This window comes from Diplotaxodon limnothrissa, linkage group LG20 (assembly GCF_057381915.1).
Source record: "Diplotaxodon limnothrissa isolate DT_005_m linkage group LG20, D_limnothrissa_male_GT1.1, whole genome shotgun sequence".
NCBI lineage: Eukaryota > Metazoa > Chordata > Actinopteri > Cichliformes > Cichlidae > Diplotaxodon > Diplotaxodon limnothrissa.
This window is the reverse complement of record NC_140615.1, coordinates 3,634,126-3,658,448: the sequence shown is the minus strand read 5'-3', so window position 1 is coordinate 3,658,448 and position 24,323 is coordinate 3,634,126. Positions and strand designations below refer to the sequence as shown.

Sequence of the window (24,323 nt, the reverse complement as noted above, 5' to 3'; positions counted from 1 at the left end):
AAAGAGGTGATTAACCAGTTGACAGGGCTGCGGGGACAATACTGCTCTTTACGGGGGAAACAGTGCGGCCACTCAGAGCGCTGGGCTCTTACTGGGTGGGGGACCGAAACGCTGCTTCCACTGCTGACAGCATGAAACAAAAATAACTGGTGTTCAAACTGCTGCACACGGCAAATATTCACATCCAAAATCAGCTATTTGCTGCACTGAACGACCTGTACTTGTCTGTCTCACTGGCTCGTATGTCATTCAGCTTTTTTGTTATTATAATGTTTTAGGTGGGGGTGTTTGTAACGTTTAAAGATTTCTGTCAGTGCTATTGAGTCTGTCGTTTCTCGAGGGCTTCATAAATTTAGCAGAATTCTTTGCTTTAGTGTAACAACCGAGGCTTCAGCTCGAAATGACGGACAAACCGCTGATTGGTCGGGATGTTGGCCAATCACACGTCCCCATCTGGGAGGGAAATTCCCTCATCACAATAAACTACAACTTGTTCACTGTTTTCAGTTTTGCAAGTAGTCTGAGGGATGTTTGCGCTCTTATTAGGTGGTTTGAAGGAGTTGCACTTGTCCTTCACTTTGACTTGATCTGATTTTCCCTTTAATAGACACTTTTTTTTACTTTTATACCCCCATTACTGTATATTCTTTAGTCGATTTTTTCCCCCTGAAATACATATTGGCTCTTCGGAGGACTACCTAAACCGCTTTGATATGCAGAGATCTCCGTGAACAGGCTGGACATCAGCATGGAGCAGTGGCGAGTCATTTTACTGGGAGTGATTTTGTCTTGGAGGCTTCGAACATCATCCCAAACGCATGAAGGTGAGGACGTGATTCTATATCTGAAATCCTTTCTTAGTTTGGATCTCGTGAAATTTAGACAATACCGAAATTACCAGACAAATTATAGCAATAGAATAGAATTAACTGTACTTAAAGATGTCTAGTATAAACTGATAAACCTCAGCCTCTCTTTGTTTGGTTCACAGCAGACCACTCTTTCTTAAAAGCTTTTTTATTGTTATGATCCAGGCCCTTGCAGTGCACTTTAAAAATCTGCAGAGAACAGCAAAGGTTCACTTTAAGAACTTCTATTTACCATTAACTGATTGTCACGCTGTCAGTAAATTCTTTCTGATAAAATTTAATGTGGTTTTCTGCAGTTACAACGACATTAATGTGCAATCTTTGCCAACATTCAGATCTCCCTTTGCGATAGCTGTCAGACAATCACACTGTTTTTCTTTCCTGTCAGGAGCTTTTGTTTACTTACTAATTTCCGATCACTGAGCCCTTTCATGAATGTGCTATGCTTCATATAAATACAAAATATTAACAAATAATTTAAGTACTAATGCCTGTTTTTGAGTTATCCCAAGTATGAGTTAAATATTATTGAGTCCTCCCAGATTAGCTGAATATTTCAGGGCCAGTGTTTGCTTAAAATTGCCATGTATGAATGTGCATTAGGCAACAGTCCTTTGTCAGCATGTAACTTTCCATTGTTATTATGCAGCAGTCTTCAGGGTCCTATAGCTGTGTGTTATGTGTTCATAACGAAGACAAGAGATATGACTCGTGTTGAGCGAGTGCTGCAGGTGGCTAACATTTGCACATTAAAGGACCAGTTCCTCAGTTTTTTTGCTGGGCACTCAGAGATGGTGTGTATGTCACCTTCCGTTCACGATATTTCCCTTCCCTCTGCCAGAGAGTCCCGTTCACACACGGCCCATTGTCTTTTGGTATGATCTCAGCAATGCGCGGCTTGCAGACGCACATGCACACGCATACACAGAAGCACTGTCTGTCACTGCAGCACTCATCACTCACTGAGACACACTGTCCACATTTATAGCTTTACAACAACGAAGCACTTTATCTGAGGGAAAATTAAAAAAAGAAAAAGTCACTCTCTCTTCTGACCCCCCTGACCTCCTCTTCATCAGCCCCAGGCCTGGACTGCTCCATGTAAGCGGGTAACAGCCTGCCTGTTTCTCTCTGCTTCACATCAAAATCTGTAGCCAGCACAGGCATGAACACAGCACCAGGGAGAGTCACCAACCCTATAAATACCACAGACACAACACAGCCCACAGTACTCACTTTCCCAGTGTTATTTACGTTCATTTTCATCTTTATTCCCTATCTGTGTTAGAAGTGTGTCCAGGGACGCAGAATGGACTCAGTTCCACAGGCTCTCAGGAGAACCAGTACAATCTGATTAGAAACCGGTATTATGGCTGTGAGATTGTAATGGGAAACCTGGAGATCACACAGATTGAGAGTAACTGGGACTTCTCCTTCCTCAAGGTAAATGTCATGTTTCCTTACTCTCCAGTCGTTACATTTGGAAAAAGCGTTAAAAAGTGGAGAGCATATTGGAGAAGTAGCCTCTTATATTAATGGTCTTCTTCACTCTAGAGAATCCGTGAGGTGACTGGCTATGTCCTTATTGCTATGAACCACTTTCAAGAGATTCCTCTGGGCCAACTGCGCGTCATCAGAGGAAACAGCCTGTATGAAAGACGTTTTGCTCTATCGATCTTCCTCAACTACCCCAAGGACGGCTCCAACGGCCTACAGCAGCTGGGACTCGCAAACCTGACGGGTTAGACGAACAACAGAAAAACAGATATTAGAGAAAGAAAACGTTCAATGTTTGTTCTGTAAAAGAAAATGCTTTCTGAAACCCAAGGCGTTTGTGACAGTGGGGAGTGGTGCATTACATAAAATGGAACAATTAAACTCAACATCTCAGGTCAAGCCTGGTCCTACTGGAAGTCCCTTCCATCACATACAGCTGTGGTCAGAAGTTTACATCCACTCAAGATAGGCATGAATGTCATGGGAACTGGTGCTGCATAAATAAAACTGAAATGAAATGACCTGAGAGATCATTCCTTTTACCTTGTTCCAAATTCTGCATCTTTTATTGGTTTTATTGTCTAATTCTTTCAAACTTTTTTAGTATTTTCTTGGAGGCTTAAAAAACCCCATGAAAAAAATTATCCTCATACTGTTTTTTAAAGTGTATATTTTGATTCGCCTCTGATCCTGATATATCTGCTGAACCGTTTTCTCTGTCTAGCTTGCGTTATGTTTCACTAATGTTTTCACAGAGATTCTGGAGGGAGGGGTGCAGATTATCAATAACAAATACCTGAGTTATGGTCCCTGGATCTTCTGGCAGGATATTGTCCGGGACAGCAGCGCTCCTATTGATATCAAATACAATGGAAAGAAAGGTCACTACTGGTCTGCTATACGTATTCCAATTCATCTCTAAATCATCTCTTTTTATAAGAAGCACTTATCTTTCTATGTCTCTCTTTTTTAGGCCCATGCCATAAATCTTGCGGAGATTATTGCTGGGGACCAAACGAAAAGCAATGCCAGATCTGTGAGCGCCCACGTTTTGTTTTTCCTTTGCCTCCTCTTCACTTCACCTCATTATATCTCTTCAAAGCTACACAGAAATACCCGGAGACAGACACGCACACAAAGATCCAACACGCATACACATTTATGTGACTTCTGATGAACTCGTCTCTCCTGTGTGTTTTAGTGACTAAGACGGTGTGCGCTCCACAGTGTAACAGCCGCTGCTTTGGCACAAGCCCGAGGGACTGCTGTCACATAGAGTGTGCAGCAGGATGTAAAGGCCCCCAAGATGTGGACTGTTTTGTAAGTGAATTATCTTTTTGTCTTTGGAGAGGTTTGCTGATGAAACAAGAAAATGGCTTTATTTTTATTTTATTTTTTGTTAATTGCATGGAGGATTTAAGTCTAAATTCCTGTGTCTCATGCTGGGAATATTTCCTTACTTCCTGGGCCCAATTCTAAATCTTGAACAGGTTTTCCAGAGTTTAAGGGAAACTAATCCTTTGTTTCCTTTGTTCTTCTGTGGTATGGATGCTCAGTCTGCCTTTAATTGTTGCCATGTGATGTAGCTTGTAAATACAATAGTTCATGCAAGCACATTCTTGTACTGGAGTTTATATTCATGCTTGTGGCTCGCACAACCTTACTTTGATGAAATTAGGTTTAACATCAAGTTAAATTTGGAAGTAGTTGCACATAATATAACAGCATGCCATAAAAAAATTATCCACAGTATTCAAAAACAAAATTCTTGACCTCTTGGTGACATTAGAAGAAAAGTAATTTATAACCAAAATCTGTATGATTCAGCCTCTGCGGGCCATGAATGTCTTTTGAATTGTGATGTACTTCAGCAGCTTCACCTTTGGGCTTTTAGTATTTCATTTTGATTCTCTTCTTTCTGTGTGTGTGTTCCTGTAAAGGCATGTCGTCATTTCAATGACTCCGGAGCCTGTGTGCCGCAGTGTCCCCGGGCTCTGATCTATAACAAGCAGACGTTTCAAATGGAAACCAACCCTAATGCCAAATACCAATACGGATCCATCTGTGTGTCTCAGTGCCCCAGTGAGTGGCCTGCATGTGTTTACAAGTCTAAAAGTTTTCTTGTTACTTTTTCTCTTTCAGTTCTAAGGTTTTAAGCTTCAGGTTGTAATGATAAAAATCATCTGGTCCATGACAGGCTAACAACAACCTCACATTAACAACAACACATGACATATTACACTGTGCCAAAATGCACAAGCAGCATGTGAAAAATAAAGTGCACTCTTTCTGTTTCCAAAAGGATAAAGAGAAAAAAGATTAAGGAAGGATTAATTAATTCACTGCCATTAATTAGTCATTAGCAAGCATGACCACATTTATGAAAACTAGGCCACTTGTAAGGCCACTTCCAAACAAGTCAATCATTCTACGACGAGAAAGATTATTCACAAGTGGAAAACTTTCATATACTACACACTGAGCCTGTTCATGAAGCTGCAGTCAGCACTGATATATAGTATCAGATCTAACATAATGCTAGTTAATGTTAAAGGGTAAGACAGAAAATGTAACAAAGCCAAAAACTAAACACAACATGGGACAGGTACAGCAACTCTAACCAGGAAACAGAGGTTTTCAGGTGTTGTGTTGGATCTGGTGTGTTCATGTGTGTCCCATATTGTCAGGGAGGAGTCCAGGGTGGATAGGAGACATAGAGAATAGAGCAAAGCTGGTAAAAGCTGGTGGTAGGCTTTAAGAATGTTAGAGTCGTATCGTGAATCGTTTTATTTTATTTGCTCCTCTGCATGTGTATAATAAAACATATTCCCTGTGTTTTTCTTTTCTTCCTCCTCCTCACAGCTCATTTTGTGGTGGATGGTAGCTCCTGCGTGAGCGCCTGTCCGTCAGACAAGATGGAGGTGGAGAAAGAAGGCCAGAGGAAGTGTGAGCTCTGCAGCGGACTTTGCCCAAAAGGTTGAAATGAATACAAATGCGATTTTTCACTTCTTCCACCAAGATTATATCTCAGTAGTCAGATGTGATTGTTTCTGGTCATCCCTTTAGTGTGTGAAGGCACTGGTGCTGAAGACAGGCAGACTGTGGACTCGAGCAACATCAACAGCTTCATCAACTGCACCAAGATTCAGGGCAGCCTTCACTTCCTGGTCACGGGGATTATGGGGTAACTGTCAGTATGTATGAGTAAAGCGTCTCAGGGTATGGTGCCGTACACTTGGTATGTTTATAGTATTTTTCTGTCTTTTATCTTCACAGAGATGATTTTAGAAACATCCCACCACTGGATGCCAAAAAGCTGGAAGTGTTCCGCACAGTCAGGGAAATAACAGGTGTGCTTACGTGTTAACAGTTGACCGCTTTTTATATTAAATTTCACAATCAAGTATGCATGTTTCCTGCCTGGACCTGTAGTGCTATTCATCCATGTTTGGTGTGAGCTGCCTTTGGAAATACTGGTTGCAAAGATGTCTCCTTTCTCTCGATTATCAAAGCATAATCATGTTTGATTTGGGGTAAACTATCCATTTAAACTTCTGTGAGGTGACAGTCACAATTAACATTAAACTGCTTGCTTTTCTTGTCACATATGAGGCTGTCTTCTATCCCTTGATAACGCACACAAAGGTTGTATCCATCAAATGATATATGCTCTCCTTTGGGGGAAAACAAATATCCAAATTATCTGCGATGTGTTATGCACAGTGTCATTTTCTATCATCCTTAATATAATCACTGTGTTTTATTCTCAGACTTTTTAAACGTCCAGTCCTGGCCCAAAGAGCTGAATGACCTGTCTGTTTTTTCGAGCCTCACTACCATTCAAGGGAGGACGCTCTACAAGTAAGACTAGACTGCAGATTATACCGTGCACGTGTCAGTGAGAGGCCAGAGCAGGATGCTTTTATCACAACAGCTGATGGATTCAAATGTGTGATTTGGCGTTATGGGCTGGGTCATTTGACCGAGCATTTTGAGTTTCATGCCCTTTTGTATTATGATGTTCCTGTTTGTAAAATTTAAGCTTTAGTCAGTTCTGTTGATATTGAGTTCTAATTCAGAATCAGAATCAGAATACTTTATTAATCCCGAAGGAAATTAGGGATTAAATTAGGGACTAAATAGGGAATTAGAAATTCCCTATTTAGCTCTCCTCTGTCTAGGTTCTTCCCATGTCTGTGTCTTCCCCACTATGTTGGCTTTGGTGTCCTGTCTTCAGTGTGTGAGTCTGTCCAGTCCCCTGTGTTTAAGTCTCCCTCACCCTTTATATGTTTCATTGATGTCTTTGTCTCCCGTCATCTCCCCCATTTGTCATGTATACTCTCCTTGTGTCTCTCTCCTCTGTGTCCCTCTCTGTGTGTCTGTGTTAATGTGCATGTGTCCCTCACCTGTTTACGTGTCCTCCCCATGTTCTGCTTCATGTCTCCCCTGTCTGTCATGTGTATCCATGTATGTTTCTGCAGCCAGTGGTGTCTAGTTTCCTCTTTCTCGTGTCCACTATGGTTATGTTTTCCTCTCTCTCGCTGTCTGGTGTCAAGCTTGGATGTTCCAGTTAACGTCTCCAAGTTTCCTGTTTTATTTTGAAAGTCTTGTGTTCCATGTTCAGTGTGTTTAGTTTTGCTTCACCTGTGGCATCATGCTCATTTGTATCAGCTGTGTTCCCCTGCGTTTCCATTTCCCTCATCATCCTCGTGTGTATTTCTGTGCTCTGCTGTCATTCATTCTTTGTCAGGTTGCCTGTTATGTTGTGCCCCGGATAATCTTAGCTTTCTAAAACAGAGTTTGACTAAGAATTATAAAATTGACTTTTTATTAAGTATGACCCAAAATGAGGGACTAACTATGTTTGTGTGTAAGGGAAATATATTACTCTTAAACCATGCAGGCATTCGTCTTACTCAGACTAATATCTATCTATAGGACTGTCTGTTGAATTACTCATTTATTTATAAGGCTCCAGATCACAACACCAATTGCCTCAAGGCACTTTATATTGTAAGGTAAAGACTACAAACAAAGAAAGCCTCAGCTACCAGATGAACCCTGTGAGTAAGCACTTGGCAACAGTGGGAAGGAAAAACTCCTTTTTAAGGGGAAGAAACCTTCAACAGGTTCATTGTGAGACTGAATGCATTACCTAACTACTTGGAACTACAACATAATCTGTTACAGACAATCTGATGTTTTTCCATTTGAATCATCCTTTTCTCCCCTCTTCATCCTCCAACCCTCCAACGAAAGCCATTTTTCTCTGACGGTCATGCGCGTCCCCACTCTTACCTCACTGGGTCTGCGCTCTCTGAAAGAAATCAGTGACGGCAGCATGTACATCAGTCTGAACAGCAATCTCTGCTACCACCACACTGTAAACTGGACGAAGCTGTTCAGGGGCCGCCGAGTTCGAGGCAACAACCTCAGCAACAACAAGCCATTGGCAGAGTGTGGTGAGCTGATGGACTAACAGATAACCTTCACTATATTCTAAATGTTATATTTTGAGCATATTAAACTCAGAATTCACTATTGTGTTGTATGTTGTAAGCAAGTAATCAGTGCTGTTCTTACACAGTTTTGTGATGTAGTTGCAGAAGGCCACGTGTGTGATCCGCTATGTTCAGATGCAGGATGCTGGGGCCCAGGGCCTGAACAGTGTCTTTCCTGTAGGAACTACAGCCGAGACGGCACATGTGTGCACAGCTGTAATTTTTACAACGGGTCAGTGGTTGTGAGTTTACATTCTCGTGATTCATGTGTGTATGTTGAACGTATATGTAATATTTTGTTTGGCTTCTTGGATAATATTCCTGCAGGGCACCAAGGGAATTTGCAGGTCCTGATGGCGAGTGTACCGCCTGTCACCCAGAATGCAAGACTCAGAGTGGGAAAGTCACCTGCACTGGACTGGTAATCACTAGCTTTGATAATCCAGTGACACTGTAGCCCAGTAGTTTATATTTATGATTATTTACATAAAATAGATAAGCAGTAAATTTGTTAAAATCAAGATGAAACAAGAAAGGTACTTAGAGACTCTCTACTTCCACTCTACACATTACCAGTGTCAGGTTGGTTGGTTTATACCAAATTCAAATCCTACCATCCGAATGTCGTAGCAGAGATCAGCACTCATTAGACCAGGCAATCTTCTTTTGAATCTTCTATTGTCCAATTTTGATGACAATTGCAGCCTCAGTTTCTTGTTCTCAGCTGACAGGAGTGGCACCTGGTGCGGTCTTCTGCTGCTGTAGTGCATTCAGGAATGCTCTTCTGCATACTTCTAAACAAACATGTGATTATTGTATTTTTTTTTTCTTTATTTTCGTATACATTGTATTCTTATAGGGCTTTGTGATACCTCGTATATTGGTGGCATCACTGTTGTGGTTCATTTCTGGTTCATTGTCACTCTAGCAGAGTTTATCTCACATAGTCTCTATTTATGATCCTCCTTTCTCTCTCTCATTGGTAGGGTTCAGATGACTGCGTGGCTTGTGCCAGTTTTCAAGATGGTCCTTTCTGCATGTCCTCTTGTCCCACTGGGATAAATGATGGACAGAAGGGACTCATTTTCAAATACCCCGACAGGAAGGGTCATTGTCAACCGTGTCACCACAACTGCACACAGGGGTGAGACTGGACTTAAAAAAGTCTATATGCCCACGTTTCCCCAAAGTGAAGTGTCCCAATTAGGTTGTTGAATCTCTGCATAATAAAGAAAACTTTGTCTTTCATTTTTCAGATGCATTGGCCCAGGATTAATGGACTGTTTAGAGACAGCCAGACTGGCAGTTAGTAGGTTAGTGTTTCCTCCTGCTGGTGAACATAAGTACACTGCAATTTGTATTGCAGTGTACTGCAAATCTAAATCACAAATCATTCCACTGTTATAACAAAAAAAATATTTGAACTCGAAAACTTTATTTCTAAAAGGGTAATTTTCAGTTTCCCCAAACGTAAGCTGGGTTATCATGACATAAAATCTTTTCTTTTTAGCTGATGTGCTCACTCTGTTATTTCTCTCTCTGCAGTGGTCAGATCACAGGCATAGCCTTGGGTGTCCCAGCTGGCTTAATCTTCTGCCTGGTGTTATTTTTCCTGGGCATGCTTTACCACAGAGGACTTGCCATCCGTCGCAAGAGGGCTATGAGGAGGTACCTGGAGAGCGGAGAGGTGAGACTTTACAAAACACCCAACTATATCTTCTGGACTGATTTAACTGCATTTGCTATGATGATGAAAATCCCCTTGGAATAACTGGTCTGTTTGTAGCAGAGCTTTGAGCTGCTGGATCCTGGAGAGAAAGGCACCAAGGTTCATGCCCGCCTTCTGAGGCCCTCAGAGCTGAAAAAAGTCAAAGCCCTTGGCGTGGGTGTTTTTGGCACTGTGCACAAGGTACTAATTGGCCTGGATTTGTTAGACTTTCACTGATTATCCACAGATTTGTGTGCAGCTCTACATTTAATTTGTTTTTAAGGGCTTTTGGACTCCAGAAGGAGAGACGGTAAAAATACCCGTGGCCATTAAGACAATCCAGGATAGCTCAGGCCGACAGACTTTCACTGAGATTACTGATGTGAGTCTCCTCTGAAATAAGGTTTAACATCACACACAGAAGTTAATGTAAAGATTGAATGCCTGTCTTTTATCATATGCCAAAAGATGCCCAGTAATCACATTATCATTGCATTGTTTGTTGTGTAGCATATGCTCTCCATGGGCAGCTTGGACCACCCTTACATCGTTAGGCTGCTGGGCATCTGCCCAGGTGCCAGTCTGCAACTGGTGACCCAGCTCAGTTCACAAGGTTCGCTGCTGGAGCACATCAGGCAAAAGAAGAACAGCCTGGATCCCCAGCTCCTGCTCAACTGGTGTGTGCAGATTGCAAAGGTGAGGACAGTTTTTTTTAATTTGCTTTTCCATGCAAATATATTAATAATCTGTGACTACAAGGACTACACATCTGTTTCTCAGGGCATGTACTATCTGGAAGAGCACTGCATGGTCCACAGGAATCTGGCTGCACGCAACATCTTACTGAAAAATGACTATCAGGTCCAGATCTCCGACTACGGCGTAGCAGACCTCCTTTACCCTGATGACAAGAAATACGTCTACACAGACACAAAGGTTGTTGTGAGTCATTGAGCTTGCGATACACACTGAATTGTTAAACAGCTTTTATTGTCTCTTCCAGTAATGCAATCAAACACAAACCAATTTGAGTGTCTGCATTTTTTTCTGTTTATTCAGACGCCAATAAAATGGATGGCACTCGAAAGCATCTTGTTTCGAAGATATACTCATCAGAGTGACGTCTGGAGTTATGGTAAGAGGATGTCAGTGTGTGTGTGTGTGTGTGTGTCTGTTTGTGGTGTATGCACTAATAAATTAACCTTCCTCTTGAAACGTCACTGTCTGTGAATTTTGGCGTGGAGCATTTAAATTGTCCTCTTTTCCTGGACAGGGGTGACAGTGTGGGAGATGATGTCATTTGGGGCAGAGCCATATGCATCCGTGTCACCTCAGGAAGTGCCGGGTCTGCTGGAGAAGGGCGAACGTCTGTCACAGCCCCACATCTGCACTATAGACGTGTACATGGTCATGGTGAAATGTTAGTCAAAACATTAGCCTCTCTCTCTCTCTCACATACTCGCACACACATATATCTCAGGAAGTAGAGCAGACTATTTCAGTCTCCATGTCGAAGTATCCCAGCGCAAGATAGTGAACCCTGAATTACCCATGATGCAACTGAAGTGTAAGAGTGTGCAGGGATGTTAAACAAGGTGCTTAGATATAAAAAAAATAATAAGAGTGCTTGTATGAATGTGTGTGATTGGCTTGTAGTAAAAAGTGTTTTGAGTAATCAAGTTAAGTGATTAAAGTAGAAGAGAACTATATTTACCATTTATTCAGGTATTATTCACAAATACATTCTGATACATGATAAAAATTGGTGTTTTTCTTGTTATGTTTAGGCTGGATGATTGATGAAAACATAAGGCCCACCTTCAAAGAACTGGCCAGTGACTTCACTCGCATGGCGAGGGACCCACCGAGATACCTTGTCATCAAGGTGAGACTATGATGGCTACTCATTTTACAACTTTTAGTTCTGAAATATAGTCTTTAATCTTAGTGCCTGTTATTCCTGATTACCCTGCAGCTGGAAGGAGAAGAACCTGTCCCAGATGCAACCCATCGAAGGGAGTCAGAGCGAGGACTTCTGGATCCAGGTTTAGAAGACCAAGATGAGGAGGGACTGGAGGAAGGTTTGGCTACACCTCCTCTTCAGAACTCGCCGTCGTGGAGTGTTTCTCGTTCTCGGATTAATTCATGCAGGGTAAAGAAGGACATCCTGGATTTCTGCACTGTTGTTACAGGATAATTGCAGAATCAGCACACCAATTTTTTTTTTGCAGAGTGGCTCATATCAGCCTGGAAATATAGGATACCTGCCAATGACCACGAGCCCAGCAGACAGCTTCCGCCAGGTTTTTACAAAAACAAACTTTCACACGAATAAATGCAAAGACACATTCCTGATTTCTGATTTGCTCAAAGTTGATATGATTAGCTTCATTTCCAAAGAACTTCACTTTGAATGAGTATGTTACTGGTGTCACGGCCAGCAGGTCAACAAGATATACCTACCTACCTGCACTCCTACATACCTTCATACCTCTCTCCCTCCTCAGGAAGTAACAAACTATCCATCCCTCTTTGCTTTTCTGTCCCAGCTGTGGTTTCACAGGTCTCGTCTGAGCTCAGTCCGGACTCTGCCTGAGAGGTTAGAGGTCAGGGGGAGTGGCAGAGAGGCAGAGGTGCATGAAGAAGGCTTACGGACGGCGAGTCTTCACAGGGCCAGGATTGGCTCAGAGAGGAGTAATCGTCGTGTACCGATCAGCCAACAGAGAAAACTTTCAACAGCCTCCAGTCCACCCTCGTACAAGGTGTGGACGGCAGAGGAAGAGGAGGAGGTGGACAGCTATGGCTATGTCCTACCTGGCTCACCTAGTACACCAGAAAGAGGTAAATTATGAGCAGTAAAATAGGAACAGTGCCTTGTTGTTTTGTTACATTTTGGTTCAAATAGTTAAATCATGTATTTAACCAAAGCGTCTTTCCTAATCTTCTTCCTTCTTTGCACCCTATCACAGTTCAAATCTCCAGAATTTCTCATTCTGGCCAAAGAAACTCAAGGCCTCTTTTCATGGTGATAAATCCCACCCAGGAATATGAAATCATGAACACAGAGGAGAGCACTCCTCCTCGTTTGGCCAGCAGCGTTTCAAGACAGGAAGACGACCCCACTGTGGGGATTTGCTGCAAAACCCCACCCTTACCCTCCCCAACATTCATGGCTCTGTTACCCATAGAGGACATAGCACACGAAGAAACTCTGCCACCAGACTCAGCTGTAAGGAGGAATCCACTTCATGAGGCTTGTGAAGGAACTGCAGAAGAGCGAATAAACTCTGCAGAGAAACAGCCGCTCACTAGTGACTTCACTAGTGATATCAGAGCTGTGGATGACCCAGGAGAGCCAGCCCAAGGGAATGGCAGGTATGAATACATGGACATCAGGCACTCTGACTCTACAGAACGAGATGAATCATCACAAGAGAGACGTGGGAGTCAAACATCTGCAAAGAGTGCAGCAGAAGAACAGGAAATACACCAAACAGTGGAGGTGTTGAAAAAGGAGCACAAAGAGGAAGAGGAAAAGGAGGAAACCCAGAACACAAACAACAAAGCCACTCTAAGCAGTACGGCCATGCCCAGGCCAGATGTGCTGAAAGGTGGAGGAGAAAAGGTGGAGGAGTATGAGGAGATGAACAGATTTGGGGTGGTGCCCAGCAGATGTAAGGAAACAGAATACCAGAACCTCCCAGTAAAGGGGAGGGTTATTTGTGAGGAGATGGGCAGTGGCAGGTGTACAGAGATTGGGGAATACATCAAGGTGTGCGCTGGTGTGGGGGAACCTGCAAGCAACACATCATTCGACAACCCAGACTACTGGCACAGCAGGCTGTTCCTCAAACCAGATGCTGTGCGCACCTAATAATGCGGCCAGGGACAGAGTCACAGAAACTGCTGCAGTTGCTGTCATAAATGTGGGCTGTTTCATATTCATGTTCACCTTTTTTTTTCAATTTTTTATGGGTTCTTTTCAGGAAGAAGAAGAATATTTAAAATATTTTTGATTCTTACTTCTTTATTCGGTGAATAATAATTCATGAAAACCAACTGTGAGATGGTACAAAGCCAACAAACTGGAGGGTGTCCTCAAACATGTATTAAGTGACCTTCGTATCACAGTGAATGCAGTAACATGAGATGATTCCCTACGGTACTCCTTATAGTAACATGAATTATTATATAAATTCAAGTGACTAGTTTGCAGCTATCCTACCATTTGTCATCTATATGTGAACAGAAGCATTTTTTTACATTATGTTGACATTTTTATAATAAAACAATAAAACGTTGTTTTTGTGGTTGTTTTATTTTTTTTATTTATTTTATTGCTCAGTCATTCAATAAAATGACAGAGTTAAAGAGACTGTACTCTATAGATTTACCGGGGACACGTAAGAAAACGTAAAAGGCAAGAGACGGCACTGGTGACGCGCTCGCGCTACTTTTATTTCAGATGCAGATCAGAGATGACGGAAGTGAGAGTCAACGGTCACATTTTTCCGCTTTTGTTCAAGTAGCGAGAGAAACCGTGAAACTAATGGGCATATTTCATTTCCACCGTATTTTTCAGAGCCTGCTTTTCTTGAAATAAAAAATGTAAATCTTAACTTTATTCCTCAGATAAACTTTTTTCTTAATGTGTATTCGTGTGTGTAGATAGATAGATAGATAGATAGATAGATAGATAGATAGATAGATAGATAGATAGATAGATAGATAGATAGATAGATAGATAGATAGATAGATAGATAGAGACTAAAGGCAGCCAACATCCAAAGAAGAGCTTTGAATATCCTTCAAGAAACCTTAAAAATTATTTCTGAAGACTATTTAAAGAAATTATATGAAGAGAGTTCAAGCTGTGTTGAAGAATAACAGTGGTCATACCAAATGTTTACTTTCAAGCGCTGAAAGTTCTGTATATTATTCTGTATATTAATAAGAATAGACATCTGACTATTTTACAGAATAGACAATATAAACATATTTAAAATTAAAGGAATTTGAAATGTACATTGTTCCTTGGTTTAGTGTCTGGAAGAGAGTCCTGTCTCAGTCAATTATAGAGGATGTGAGAGGGCGGGTGTGTGTGTTTAGGGCACGGATGGCTTGGGGATAGAAGCTCCTCTTGAGTCTCTCTGTCCTTGCCCGGATGATGCGGAACCTTCTACCAGATTGCAGAAGTTGGAACAGTTTGTTGCCAGGATGGGACGGGTCCTTCAGTATCTGCGCTGCTCTAGTCCGGCATTTCCCACTTTCTTAGCAAAATGTGAAAAAAAATATAAAGTATTGTGCATGTACCAATTAAACCTGTATATATCAGAGTAGTTATATCTCCCAATTTAAATCCCTCTTATGAGCTAATTATCATGTTATTACAATGTTATTAGGGTGCAGTAAAGTAAAAGTGAACAAATATTATGTTAAAAAAACGAATAAAATATGAACAAAAACCCCCCAAAAAAGTTAAACGTAAAGCTAACGAACAAGCTAGTAAATTTGGCAAAACCGCCAACCATCGGCCAATGCACCGAGCTGGAAGTGAACTATCTTGACTGCAGAGTGTGTCTTTGGCAGCAGGCGGGATCTGCTGATCGTGCGCTGTCGGCCGGAGTCGGGCGGGCCGGTGTGCAGAGCAGCGTGGTCCGTCCTGAGCCTGACTGAGACCCGCGGGGGGAAAAGTTACTCTCGAGTTCGCGGACACACTGCCAACATGTCTGGAGATGATGAGACGCAGGAGCAAACCATCGCCGATGACTTGGTGGTTACCAAGTACAAGATGGGCGCCGAGATTGCAAACCGTAAGTAAATACATCGCTAACGAGGCGTTTTGATCTCTTACAAGTACCAGAGCCGTGCCTGATGTTAGCTAGCAGTGCCAGCTAGTCATATGCAGGCAGCAGCTATGCCATGTGCCGCAGCAGTGCATCGATAACAAGAAGATCACATTAGGAAGCGGGGGCTTTTTTTAAATAAACAAATAAAATACGGGTTTTATGATCATTTACGCCCAGATTTCTTTTCAAAGCTATCCGCACACGTTTAGCGCCATGTAGCTGTCACAGCAGCACACCGGTAAGCTAGGAAGCTATGTGGCTGGGCTAGCTGGCTATCAGGCGTTAGCTAGCGGTAACTGCTAACGTTAACAGATAACAATGGCAAGTACAAATGACACGCAAGGGTTCAAAATAAGGCAGCTCACATTTAAACGCATGTGTGCAGTGAATTCAGATCCGTACAAATTAAGTTTAATTTAACTTTGCTGGTGACCTGATTGACTAATACGATGTAATTAAAGGTAATAACTGGCGTAAGCAGAGACCGTTTAAACCGACTTTCTCTGTGGCACTATTAATTGTGCTTTAATTCTAGGCTGCCTGTCAGACATTAACATTTATCAACATACCTGATGTTGGGAAAAAAAGAAGAAAAAAGCATTTGTTCACGATCCTTTTTTTAATACAGAGACTGGGTGTTTTTCATCCCCAGCCCTTCTCTGTATGATGCACGAGATCACATGATATGCTGGTCCTTTACATCAGTGGCAGCATGTCCTTATTATGATTTATGTATGATAAGCTGATCTTGATTTAAGACACCTAATTCACTCTCGTCAATGCGCAGATTTGGGCAGACCCACAGCTGTCAGGCAGTCTGTCAAACGTTAATCTCACAGCAAATGTGAAATGGGTTTATCTGTGCCCTCTGATGACAAGAGGAGCACTGTCTCTCCTGCTAATTCTAAACGTTTGGTGGGCCTAAACAGCTGATTGACCCAGGATTAATCAGCAATTAAAGTAATGATGAAAAGAGTATTTCAGGCACTTGTCTGCCGTCTGTTATTTAAACACCATATTAACCAGTTTAATGGCTCTCTTATCTCTTGCCCTGCAGAAGCTCTGAAGGCTGTAGTAGAGGCAGCTAAAACTGGCGTCTCCGTGCTCAGCCTGTGCGAAAAGGGAGATGCCTTCATTGTGGCAGAAACTGGAAAGATCTTCAAGAGGGAAAAGGAAATGAAGAAAGGTATTTTTTTTCTTTCTCTTGCTCTTTCTTTCTTTTGGGCTTTTCATTATTCGCCAATCTGACTCAGCACTCCCTCATTCACTCTCTTTCCTTCCCAGGTATCGCTTTTCCTACATGCGTTTCTGTTAACAACTGCGTGTGCCATTTCTCCCCTCTGAAGAGTGATCCTGAAGTCATACTGAAGGATGGCGATCTTGTCAAAATGTAAGCTTCTGATTTTATGCTCCCCATCCTACGGCAAGGTGGGAAAAAAGCACTGAAAACATAAACTAAGCCGAAATTTAACCACCTCCTGTTTGCGTGCAGTGATCTCGGTGTGCACGTCGACGGCTTCATCTCAAACGTGGCTCACAGCTTCATTGTCGGCGTGACCAAGGTATGAGGAATACACCCGCCCTGTAGCAATCAAATGCTTGATTTCCTCCAATAATCCCAATAGGTCTTTAGGTCTTTAACTTACCTCTCGTGTCTCTGCAGGACAACCCACTGACAGGACGTAAGGCGGACGTCATTAAGGCAGCTCACCTCTGTGCTGAAGCCGCTCTCCGCCTCGTCAAGCCAGGAAACCAGGTAAAGCTCTCCCACTGACCAGATCTGTGTGACCAGATAGCCGTTTAGACCTCTTCTCATAATCACCGCTGTTTGTTTTTCATCAGAACACGCAGGTCACGGAAGCCTGGAACAAGATTGCAAAGTCATTCAAGTGCTCCCCCATTGAGGGTGAGTGTTTGTGAACACTCTTTGGTTTCGGTTTCTAGATGTGATTTTGGGCCACTTGACTCATTTTAGTTTTTGAATGTCCGCAGGCATGCTCTCTCATCAGCTCAAACAGCACGTAATCGACGGGGAGAAAACGATCATCCAGAATCCATCGGACCAGCAAAAGTGAGTTCTGTCAGCTGGTGCGTATAGTGGTCGATGTGTAGTCTTTGACCAGTAGCTCACCTCGTTGTGTGGTATTTGCAGAAAGGACCACGAGAAGGCCGAGTTTGAGGTGCATGAAGTATACGCAGTGGATGTGCTCGTCAGCACCGGAGAGGGAAAGGTGAGAAGGATTGAAGTGTATGGTCAACTGTTTAGTTTGGGGGGGTTTTTTCCGCTCAGTATGAAGAATTTGTTAATTTATTTATTTAAATAAGGCAAAGGATGGAGGTCAAAGGACCACAGTTTACAAACGAGACCCCAACAAGGTGTACGGCTTGAAGATGAAGACGTCTCGGACATTCTTCAGCGAGATGGAGAGACGCTTCGATACCATGCCTTTCACTCTGAGGTAGCATCTTTTAACCCCAGTTTAGAGATTTCTTGTATTTCTGCCTTTTCATTTTATTATTACAGAAATTGGTTTGCACCTTCATCCACTTATTTTTCTTTCCATTGTCTTCAGAGCGTTTGAGGATGAAGCAAAGGCCAGGTTGGGGGTGGTGGAGTGTGCCAAACATGAGCTGGTGCAGCCCTTCACTGTACTGCAAGAGAAAGAGGGTGAGCACCACTGTGTATTTAGGAGTGAGCGTGCACTATAAGTGGTCGGTCGACGTGTTCAGCGACGACACGTGAAAACATGCAGCTGTTATTTGTTTAGCCTGATTGGGTTCATGTCTTATTCTGACCCAGTATCATAATAATCCAGTCAGAATTCCTGGTATTTCAAAGGGGTGTGCAACTTTTTTCTTGCAAACTTAGCACTAGCAATACGTCTCTAATCCAACACGTAATAAAAACTTGCTGTTGCAGTTAAAGTAAATGATAACATTTTTAAAAAGAGACATAAATGGAGAGACAAAAAGTGGAAGGACTTGCTTTGGAGGTAGGCATAGACGAGCATGAGTGTTGACTGTGCAGCCCTTCTTGCAGCAGTCGGGCCCTCCACTTCACGGCCTTCACCGTTACATGTCTGAGTGCAGCGGGAGAAACTGAGGTCCAGGTGGCTGCATACTGGCTGGTCAGCTCCGAGTGATAGACTCTCTGCAGTATAGGGACAACAGGCCATAGTTTAACAGTCTTTTAGTGTGTTAGGTAAAGGAAGCCTTGTTATGACTTTTAAGTTTCTCTGCATAGATCTTGTTGACCGATTTTGCCCGTCTCCACAATAGTTCTCCCACCTCCATCTCATCCTGTCACTGTCATCCTTCTGTCCCGCCAACCCTCCTCCCTCACTACATCTATGAATATTCTCTGTGATCTTCGCTCCTGTTCGTCCCAACCATGTCAGCCTTGCCTCTCTCACTTTGCCTCCAAATTGCTCGACCTAAGCTGATCTAATCACATCTAATCCTGCCCGTCTCGATCACGTCCAATGAAAGTCTCAGCATCCACCTCCAGTTCAGCCTCCTGTCTTTTTGTTAGTGCCACCATCTCCAAACCGTATCGGTCTCACTATCATCTTGTAAGCCGTCCCTTTCACTCTTCTGTCGCACATCAAAAATGAAAAAAAAACAACCTTCTTTGGCCACTAGATGTCTCTGTTGACAAACAATGATGGAAAAACAGGAACTGTGGAGGTGTCTACTACTACTTCTATAACTGTGAACCCTCTGTGTTCAGGCGAGTTCGTTGCCCAGTTTAAGTTCACCGTGCTGCTCATGGCCAACGGACCTCTGCGGATCACCAACAGCCTCTTTGAGCCAGAACTCTACAAGTCTGAGCACGAGGTGGAGGACCCAGAGCTGAAGGTAATACATGGTTTTAATACACAGTCCTCCTCCTGAGGACGATTAGACTAATGGGACTGCTGTGTCTCGCCTGTTAGCTGACTTCGCACTTGCAAAACCATTATGTGTTGATGTATTTAATGCTGTAGCTCATCGGGTTGTGAAAGTCATATTTGTCTACTCCTCCCTCTCCCACTAAAGGCTTTACTTCAAAGCTCAGCCAGCCGTAAGACTCAGAAGAAGAAGAAAAAGAAGGTGAGATCCAGGACGCTGTGATTCTGTATCTCACTTTAATGCTGTTGACAAGTTTCTGCTCTAACGTCGATCCTTTCTTTTAAAAAAAAGGCTTCAAAGACAGTGGAGAATGCAACAGGACAGCCGATGGAGACCGAGGCCGCAGAATAAATCGATGCTCCAATAAATTGTGACAGACATGATCCAAAGAACAGACGTCACGAATCCTTCTGTCCCAGCTGTGTGAGGCACTTGTGGGCAAACTGCTGCAAATACCTCTGAGTCTAACTGATGTCAGTTTGGGATGATGCTGCTCCTTAAATCTGTCACTCCCACTAGAACACACTCTCTCATACAAAACACACACTTATATCTCTAGTAAATTTTACTGCCTTTGAGACATCCTTATTCTCTTAACAGTGGTCTGCTACCAGAGAGGATATTTTGGTCAAGGGCATATTCTCACTGGAAAATGCCACCATTTGACTGACCTTGAGCCTTCCATTCATTCTCCAACTGTAGTGAAAGATGTGGAAAATAAAAAGAGTTCGACCGAGCAGCCAAGGATGGCGACTGCACAGCACTGCGTCAGTGTAATTGTGTGACATTAAGATATGAGGTCTTTGAAGTGAAGCCACGCCTCTGTCATGAGTTTAACTTGTCGTGGGCATAAATGTGGACGTCTGTCCCGATTCATCACATCATCCCCCATCGTTCAGTTTAATTGCAGCATTTATACCGCTCTTGCTTGGTTTGTGCTCCACTGTACGCTCGTAAGCCTCTGCTATAAGTTACTCCTAACAGTTTCTAAAGTCAACATTTAGGACCTCCCACATCTAACCAGTAAAAACAAATTGATTTCTTTTCCTCGGTTGTGGATGGTCTTAACTCCTGCCAAGGGTTCACCACTGAGTCTGACAGTCTGTGTTTACATAAGAAGTCCATACCTGTTAAATATATGGATGCTTTTGTAAAACAAATCCCACTTTTAGAGACTATTTTTGGAAACATTAAAAAACCACCTGACATCATTTGTGTGCGTTCTGTTTTGGTGTATTCATGAATAAAAGATTGTTTTTACATTTTAAGAAGGTTAATGGACAACCGCTCTGAGTAGTTCTGCTCATTATTCCATCTTCTTTATCGAGGGTCTGATCCCAGAGGGTTGGGACGCGAGCCACTGGCCATGCTGGAGGATCGGGATTAAATTATGCCCACATGATTGAGAGATCTTGTGTTTGGTTCACAGTAGCTGCATGAAAAAGTTGAGGGAACAATTTAATCACATTTAATTTTGATGGATCAAATATACAAGCTGAATATCTTTACTGGTATATATTGTGTAATTTGTCGAGAGAATCTCCACGTCTTTGAGGGCTGGATTCAAAGTCACTCCTATAATGATGCTCAGGAGTGTGTGGCCCCATGTGCCTGTGTGCACTATGTTAACACCTAGATATGCTCCTCTTGAGACAGCAGATGGTGTCCTGGGCCTTATGTCCTAGACTTGGATCTGAATATGTGAACTTCCAGTGACTTCGTCATCCAAGAACTGTGAGGCTGGGTCTTACCCTATACCAGGAGGATTACTGCGACTGGAACAACAGAAGCCTGAGTTTGGTACAGATTAGCATGTGGACGTTTGTGCAACCTTCCAAGGATGCCTTTTCACACTATCACCCTCTGACCCTCTACCAAACTGGTCATGCTTGATGATGTCGCAGGCAGACTCTTTCATGCCTGTCACACATGCTCAAGTGTTTCATATGTGAAGTGAACGGGCAGTTCTGGTGACTCCATAGTGCTGGGGTCCGGGCACAGAACTCCTATGCCTCTTCATGGAGTATACACACACTACCCTCCAGTTATTTATTGCAATTCAAGTCGTTCAAGTCCACTGATAGCTTAAAATGGTACAAAGGTAAGTGGTGAACTGCCAGAGGTTAAAAAAGGTAATGTTACCCAAAATTGAAAATGTACAATTCAGAATTATACAAAAAGGCCTTTTTCAGGTAACACAAAATAGGATAACAATGTAAAGCTGTTCTGCAGCAATGGAGTTTGATAAAGCCTTGAAGGCTGGTGCTACAAATTCCTGCAGGGGTTCCACATTTTCTGGATTTCTTACAAACCCCCTCTGTCTGCATAAAACTCTGTGAAAAACACTGCGGTACCTCGTGATCAGTTGAACAGTATTGTACTGCAGAAATTAGTGTGTTGCTACAGAATTGGCAAGAAAAAGGCAATTAACAATGGAAGAGAGACAGACCATCATGACACTTACAAATGTAGGTCTTTCCTGCAGAGAAATTGCAAAGAAAGTCAACGTGTCAATGAGTACAGTTTCCTTTACCATCAAAAGTCACTCAGAAACTGGGGCAAACTGACAGAGGAAGAGGTCTGGCAAACCCAAAACCCCAAATGAATCAGAGGACAAGTTTCTGAGAGTTAACAGCTTCCGTGATATGTTATCGAGCTGGTTTGGGATGAACTGAACACGTTTATGGCAGCTTCAGCTGTTATATCTGCCAAAGGTGGCTACTTTGATGAGTCAAAAGTTTAGATTATACTTTGGTTTATAAATTTATTCCATGATATCGTTTTTCAGTCCAGTTGCTTATTTGTGCTATACTTTCATTTCAGAGTGCAATGAGACATTAAACTCCATAATTTTCAATTAAAAAATGGAAAGATTGGGGTGTTCTAAAACTTTTGACCGGTGTAAGTAGCCCAGTGGAGGTCATTTTGAAGAGATCTGGCAGTACACCTGTTCCTCCATGTACAAAGGAGCAGATACAGATCCATTTGATCGATCTGCAGGAGAAAGAACAAACCTTCCAGTGACTGCACATAAAAATCTGTAAATCCTCAAGAATGAGATCTCCATACTGGATCAACCAAGGCAAGGTTTTCCAATTATGCCTACCAGCGCAATAAAGCAGCAGGTTGTAGGAGGAAAATATGCTACTGTTGGGAAAGACGGAGGAGAAAAGGGGGAAGGTACGTTCAGTGGCAGAGAGTTTAAATGTAGGAATATCGTGGACGGGTGGAGAGGTGGGAGTGAGTCTATTATAAGTAAGATTTGATGCGATCTCTCGCACATGCGCGGTGTGTAAGTATTATTTAAAAATAAATGGTCCAATAATAAAATCATTTGAAGAGCGTTGCCATCTTGAAAACTCAATTTCCCACGTCTCGCTGGCGTCCATTGAGAATGACGTAGGAGGCCATATAAATCGGACGTCTCAACGTTATGACGTCCTTCGTGGAGACGATTCCTTAGCGATCGGTGAGTGGGAATAGTCGGTGTAAGAATCCAAGTTAATCGTCTTAATATGAAATCAATCGAAAGTATCCGTAACATTTTCTTTCTGTTTGCAGCGTCCCCTCGTCGACATGAGAGCTAAGGTTGGTGTTTGGTGTCTCTGTGTGGGATAAATACACTTCCCAGCGGGGCTACATTTGTTAGCTAGTCAGCAAGCTTGTGCAGTTTGACGGTTAGCATAGCCATCAGAATTTAAAGTCCTGCTTAAACAGATGTTGGCAGCTGCAGCCCATTATGAAATATTTTGGCCAATTTCTATGAATGTGTTATAGCTAATTGAACATTGTCTCTTTTCCGTAGTGGCGAAAGAAGCGCATGCGCAGGTAAGAGTTATCCCTTTTGCATTCACACCCGTTTATATATTTACTTTTTTATAGCACCTGAAGTGTGACTGAACTTTGTGACGTCTTCTGTACAGGCTGAAGCGCAAAAGGAGAAAGATGAGGCAGAGGTCCAAGTGAACCGTGCTCTCCGCCATGGCTGTGACGTCACATGCCGACAACAACGGGATGGGTGAGCACAGCTGGAGACCCAGGACCCTCCCAAGTCAAGTCTGAGACCTGGAGCATCCACTTCTACCAGAGGCAGCAGCTGCCGGCTCACGCTTGGAGCTGTGATTGAACATCTGCTGGACGACAGCTTTTCCTCTGGGACATTCTGAACTCTTTGTTCTTAACTCCTCAGCTTTTGTCATATGTTTTTGTTTATACTGTGATTAAAGGTTTTGGTTAAAAAAGAAGACTTGAATAATGTTCTTTCTTTATATTTAAGCAATCTTTTCAAAGGGGAACTAAGTCAGTAAACCTATAAACTGCACTGACTGATCAACCTGTAGTATTCAAGTACAGTATGGCAAGGCATCTTAATACCATATGACCTCCTTACTAATGTTTCATACTTTGGAGCATTGCTTGTGCATTTTAAGGTTTGGGACCGGCATTAAAAGTGGGAACGAAGTGTGCTAGGTTCACATCTACCCCCCTTTTTATATAGACATTTTCCTTATTAGATTTTGCCAAATAGAAACCTTCAAACTGAGAACATTTAAAAAAAAAAAAAAAAGAAGCTAAAATCCAGCCTGAACTTAACCATATGAGAATGGTGGGGGTTAAGATAATGTAGGTAAAAAGAGGTTATATATAGAAAGTGGTGGGATTTTTCTAGTGCTTGGGCAAATTTATCAAAAATTTAAATTTCTTTGTAAATATGTCTGTCATCACTCTTTAAAACCTGAGGATCCTGTATATATGTGTTTGTCTATGAATAACAAGACAACTGATCTAACAAAGATATTTGAATTTTATCTCCTCTAATTCTAATATTTTCACGAGTAAGAGAAATAAGTCACTTGCAGTTAGATATTAATATCCTCACTTAGTGGTTCTAAAGCTATGACATAAGAGAGGTGGCGCTCAGAATGCAGAATGGAAATGTATGGAAGATTTTGCAACAGCAAAGACAGGGACAGAAGTACAACTCTGGAAATTATTTTAAAACCTTATT

At 42.4% G+C, this 24,323-nt stretch overlaps 2 protein-coding genes and 1 long non-coding RNA gene across 3 annotated transcripts; all 3 read left to right on the top strand.

Annotated features, from left to right (window-relative positions):
• Positions 1 to 526: 526 nt before the first annotated feature.
• On the top strand, positions 527 to 13,821 carry erbb3b (erb-b2 receptor tyrosine kinase 3b). Its single transcript, XM_085343881.1, has 28 exons — positions 527 to 824; positions 2,158 to 2,312; positions 2,424 to 2,610; positions 3,122 to 3,247; positions 3,340 to 3,402; positions 3,568 to 3,686; positions 4,307 to 4,448; positions 5,229 to 5,342; positions 5,433 to 5,550; positions 5,643 to 5,716; positions 6,137 to 6,227; positions 7,626 to 7,828; positions 7,967 to 8,099; positions 8,195 to 8,288; positions 8,854 to 9,011; positions 9,124 to 9,180; positions 9,413 to 9,554; positions 9,654 to 9,776; positions 9,859 to 9,957; positions 10,086 to 10,271; positions 10,356 to 10,511; positions 10,635 to 10,710; positions 10,849 to 10,995; positions 11,363 to 11,460; positions 11,551 to 11,727; positions 11,807 to 11,878; positions 12,125 to 12,416; positions 12,545 to 13,821. The coding sequence occupies exons 1-28, from the start codon at positions 749 to 751 to the stop codon at positions 13,447 to 13,449; spliced, it is 4,383 nt and encodes a 1,460-aa protein (XP_085200007.1). The 5' UTR covers positions 527 to 748; the 3' UTR covers positions 13,450 to 13,821.
• A 1,419-nt stretch (positions 13,822 to 15,240) lies between these two features.
• Positions 15,241 to 20,517, top strand: pa2g4b (proliferation-associated 2G4, b). The gene is made up of 13 exons (XM_085344016.1): positions 15,241 to 15,388; positions 16,482 to 16,610; positions 16,709 to 16,814; positions 16,917 to 16,986; positions 17,088 to 17,180; positions 17,267 to 17,330; positions 17,417 to 17,495; positions 17,577 to 17,655; positions 17,750 to 17,883; positions 17,998 to 18,092; positions 19,155 to 19,282; positions 19,463 to 19,516; positions 19,607 to 20,517. The coding sequence occupies exons 1-13, from the start codon at positions 15,301 to 15,303 to the stop codon at positions 19,664 to 19,666; spliced, it is 1,179 nt and encodes a 392-aa protein (XP_085200142.1). The 5' UTR covers positions 15,241 to 15,300; the 3' UTR covers positions 19,667 to 20,517.
• Positions 20,518 to 22,752: 2,235 nt separating this feature from the next.
• On the top strand, positions 22,753 to 23,551 carry LOC146610268 (uncharacterized). Its single transcript, XR_014905022.1, has 4 exons — positions 22,753 to 22,784; positions 22,877 to 22,903; positions 23,121 to 23,143; positions 23,239 to 23,551. It is a non-coding gene; the product is annotated as an uncharacterized LOC146610268 (long non-coding RNA).
• The last annotated feature ends 772 nt before the right edge of the window (positions 23,552 to 24,323 follow it).

Coding starts and splice junctions, on each gene's coding strand:
- erbb3b (XM_085343881.1), top strand. CDS start 749: ATGGAGCAGTGGCGAGTCATTTTACTGGGAGTGATTTTGTCTTGGAGG. Junction 3,248..3,339: donor CAAATACAATGGAAAGAAAG/GTCACTACTGGT, acceptor TCTCTTTTTTAG/GCCCATGCCATAAATCTTGC. Junction 5,717..6,136: donor CACAGTCAGGGAAATAACAG/GTGTGCTTACGT, acceptor TTTTATTCTCAG/ACTTTTTAAACGTCCAGTCC.
- pa2g4b (XM_085344016.1), top strand. CDS start 15,301: ATGTCTGGAGATGATGAGACGCAGGAGCAAACCATCGCCGATGACTTG. Junction 16,611..16,708: donor GGAAAAGGAAATGAAGAAAG/GTATTTTTTTTC, acceptor TTTCCTTCCCAG/GTATCGCTTTTCCTACATGC. Junction 17,884..17,997: donor ACCATGCCTTTCACTCTGAG/GTAGCATCTTTT, acceptor CATTGTCTTCAG/AGCGTTTGAGGATGAAGCAA.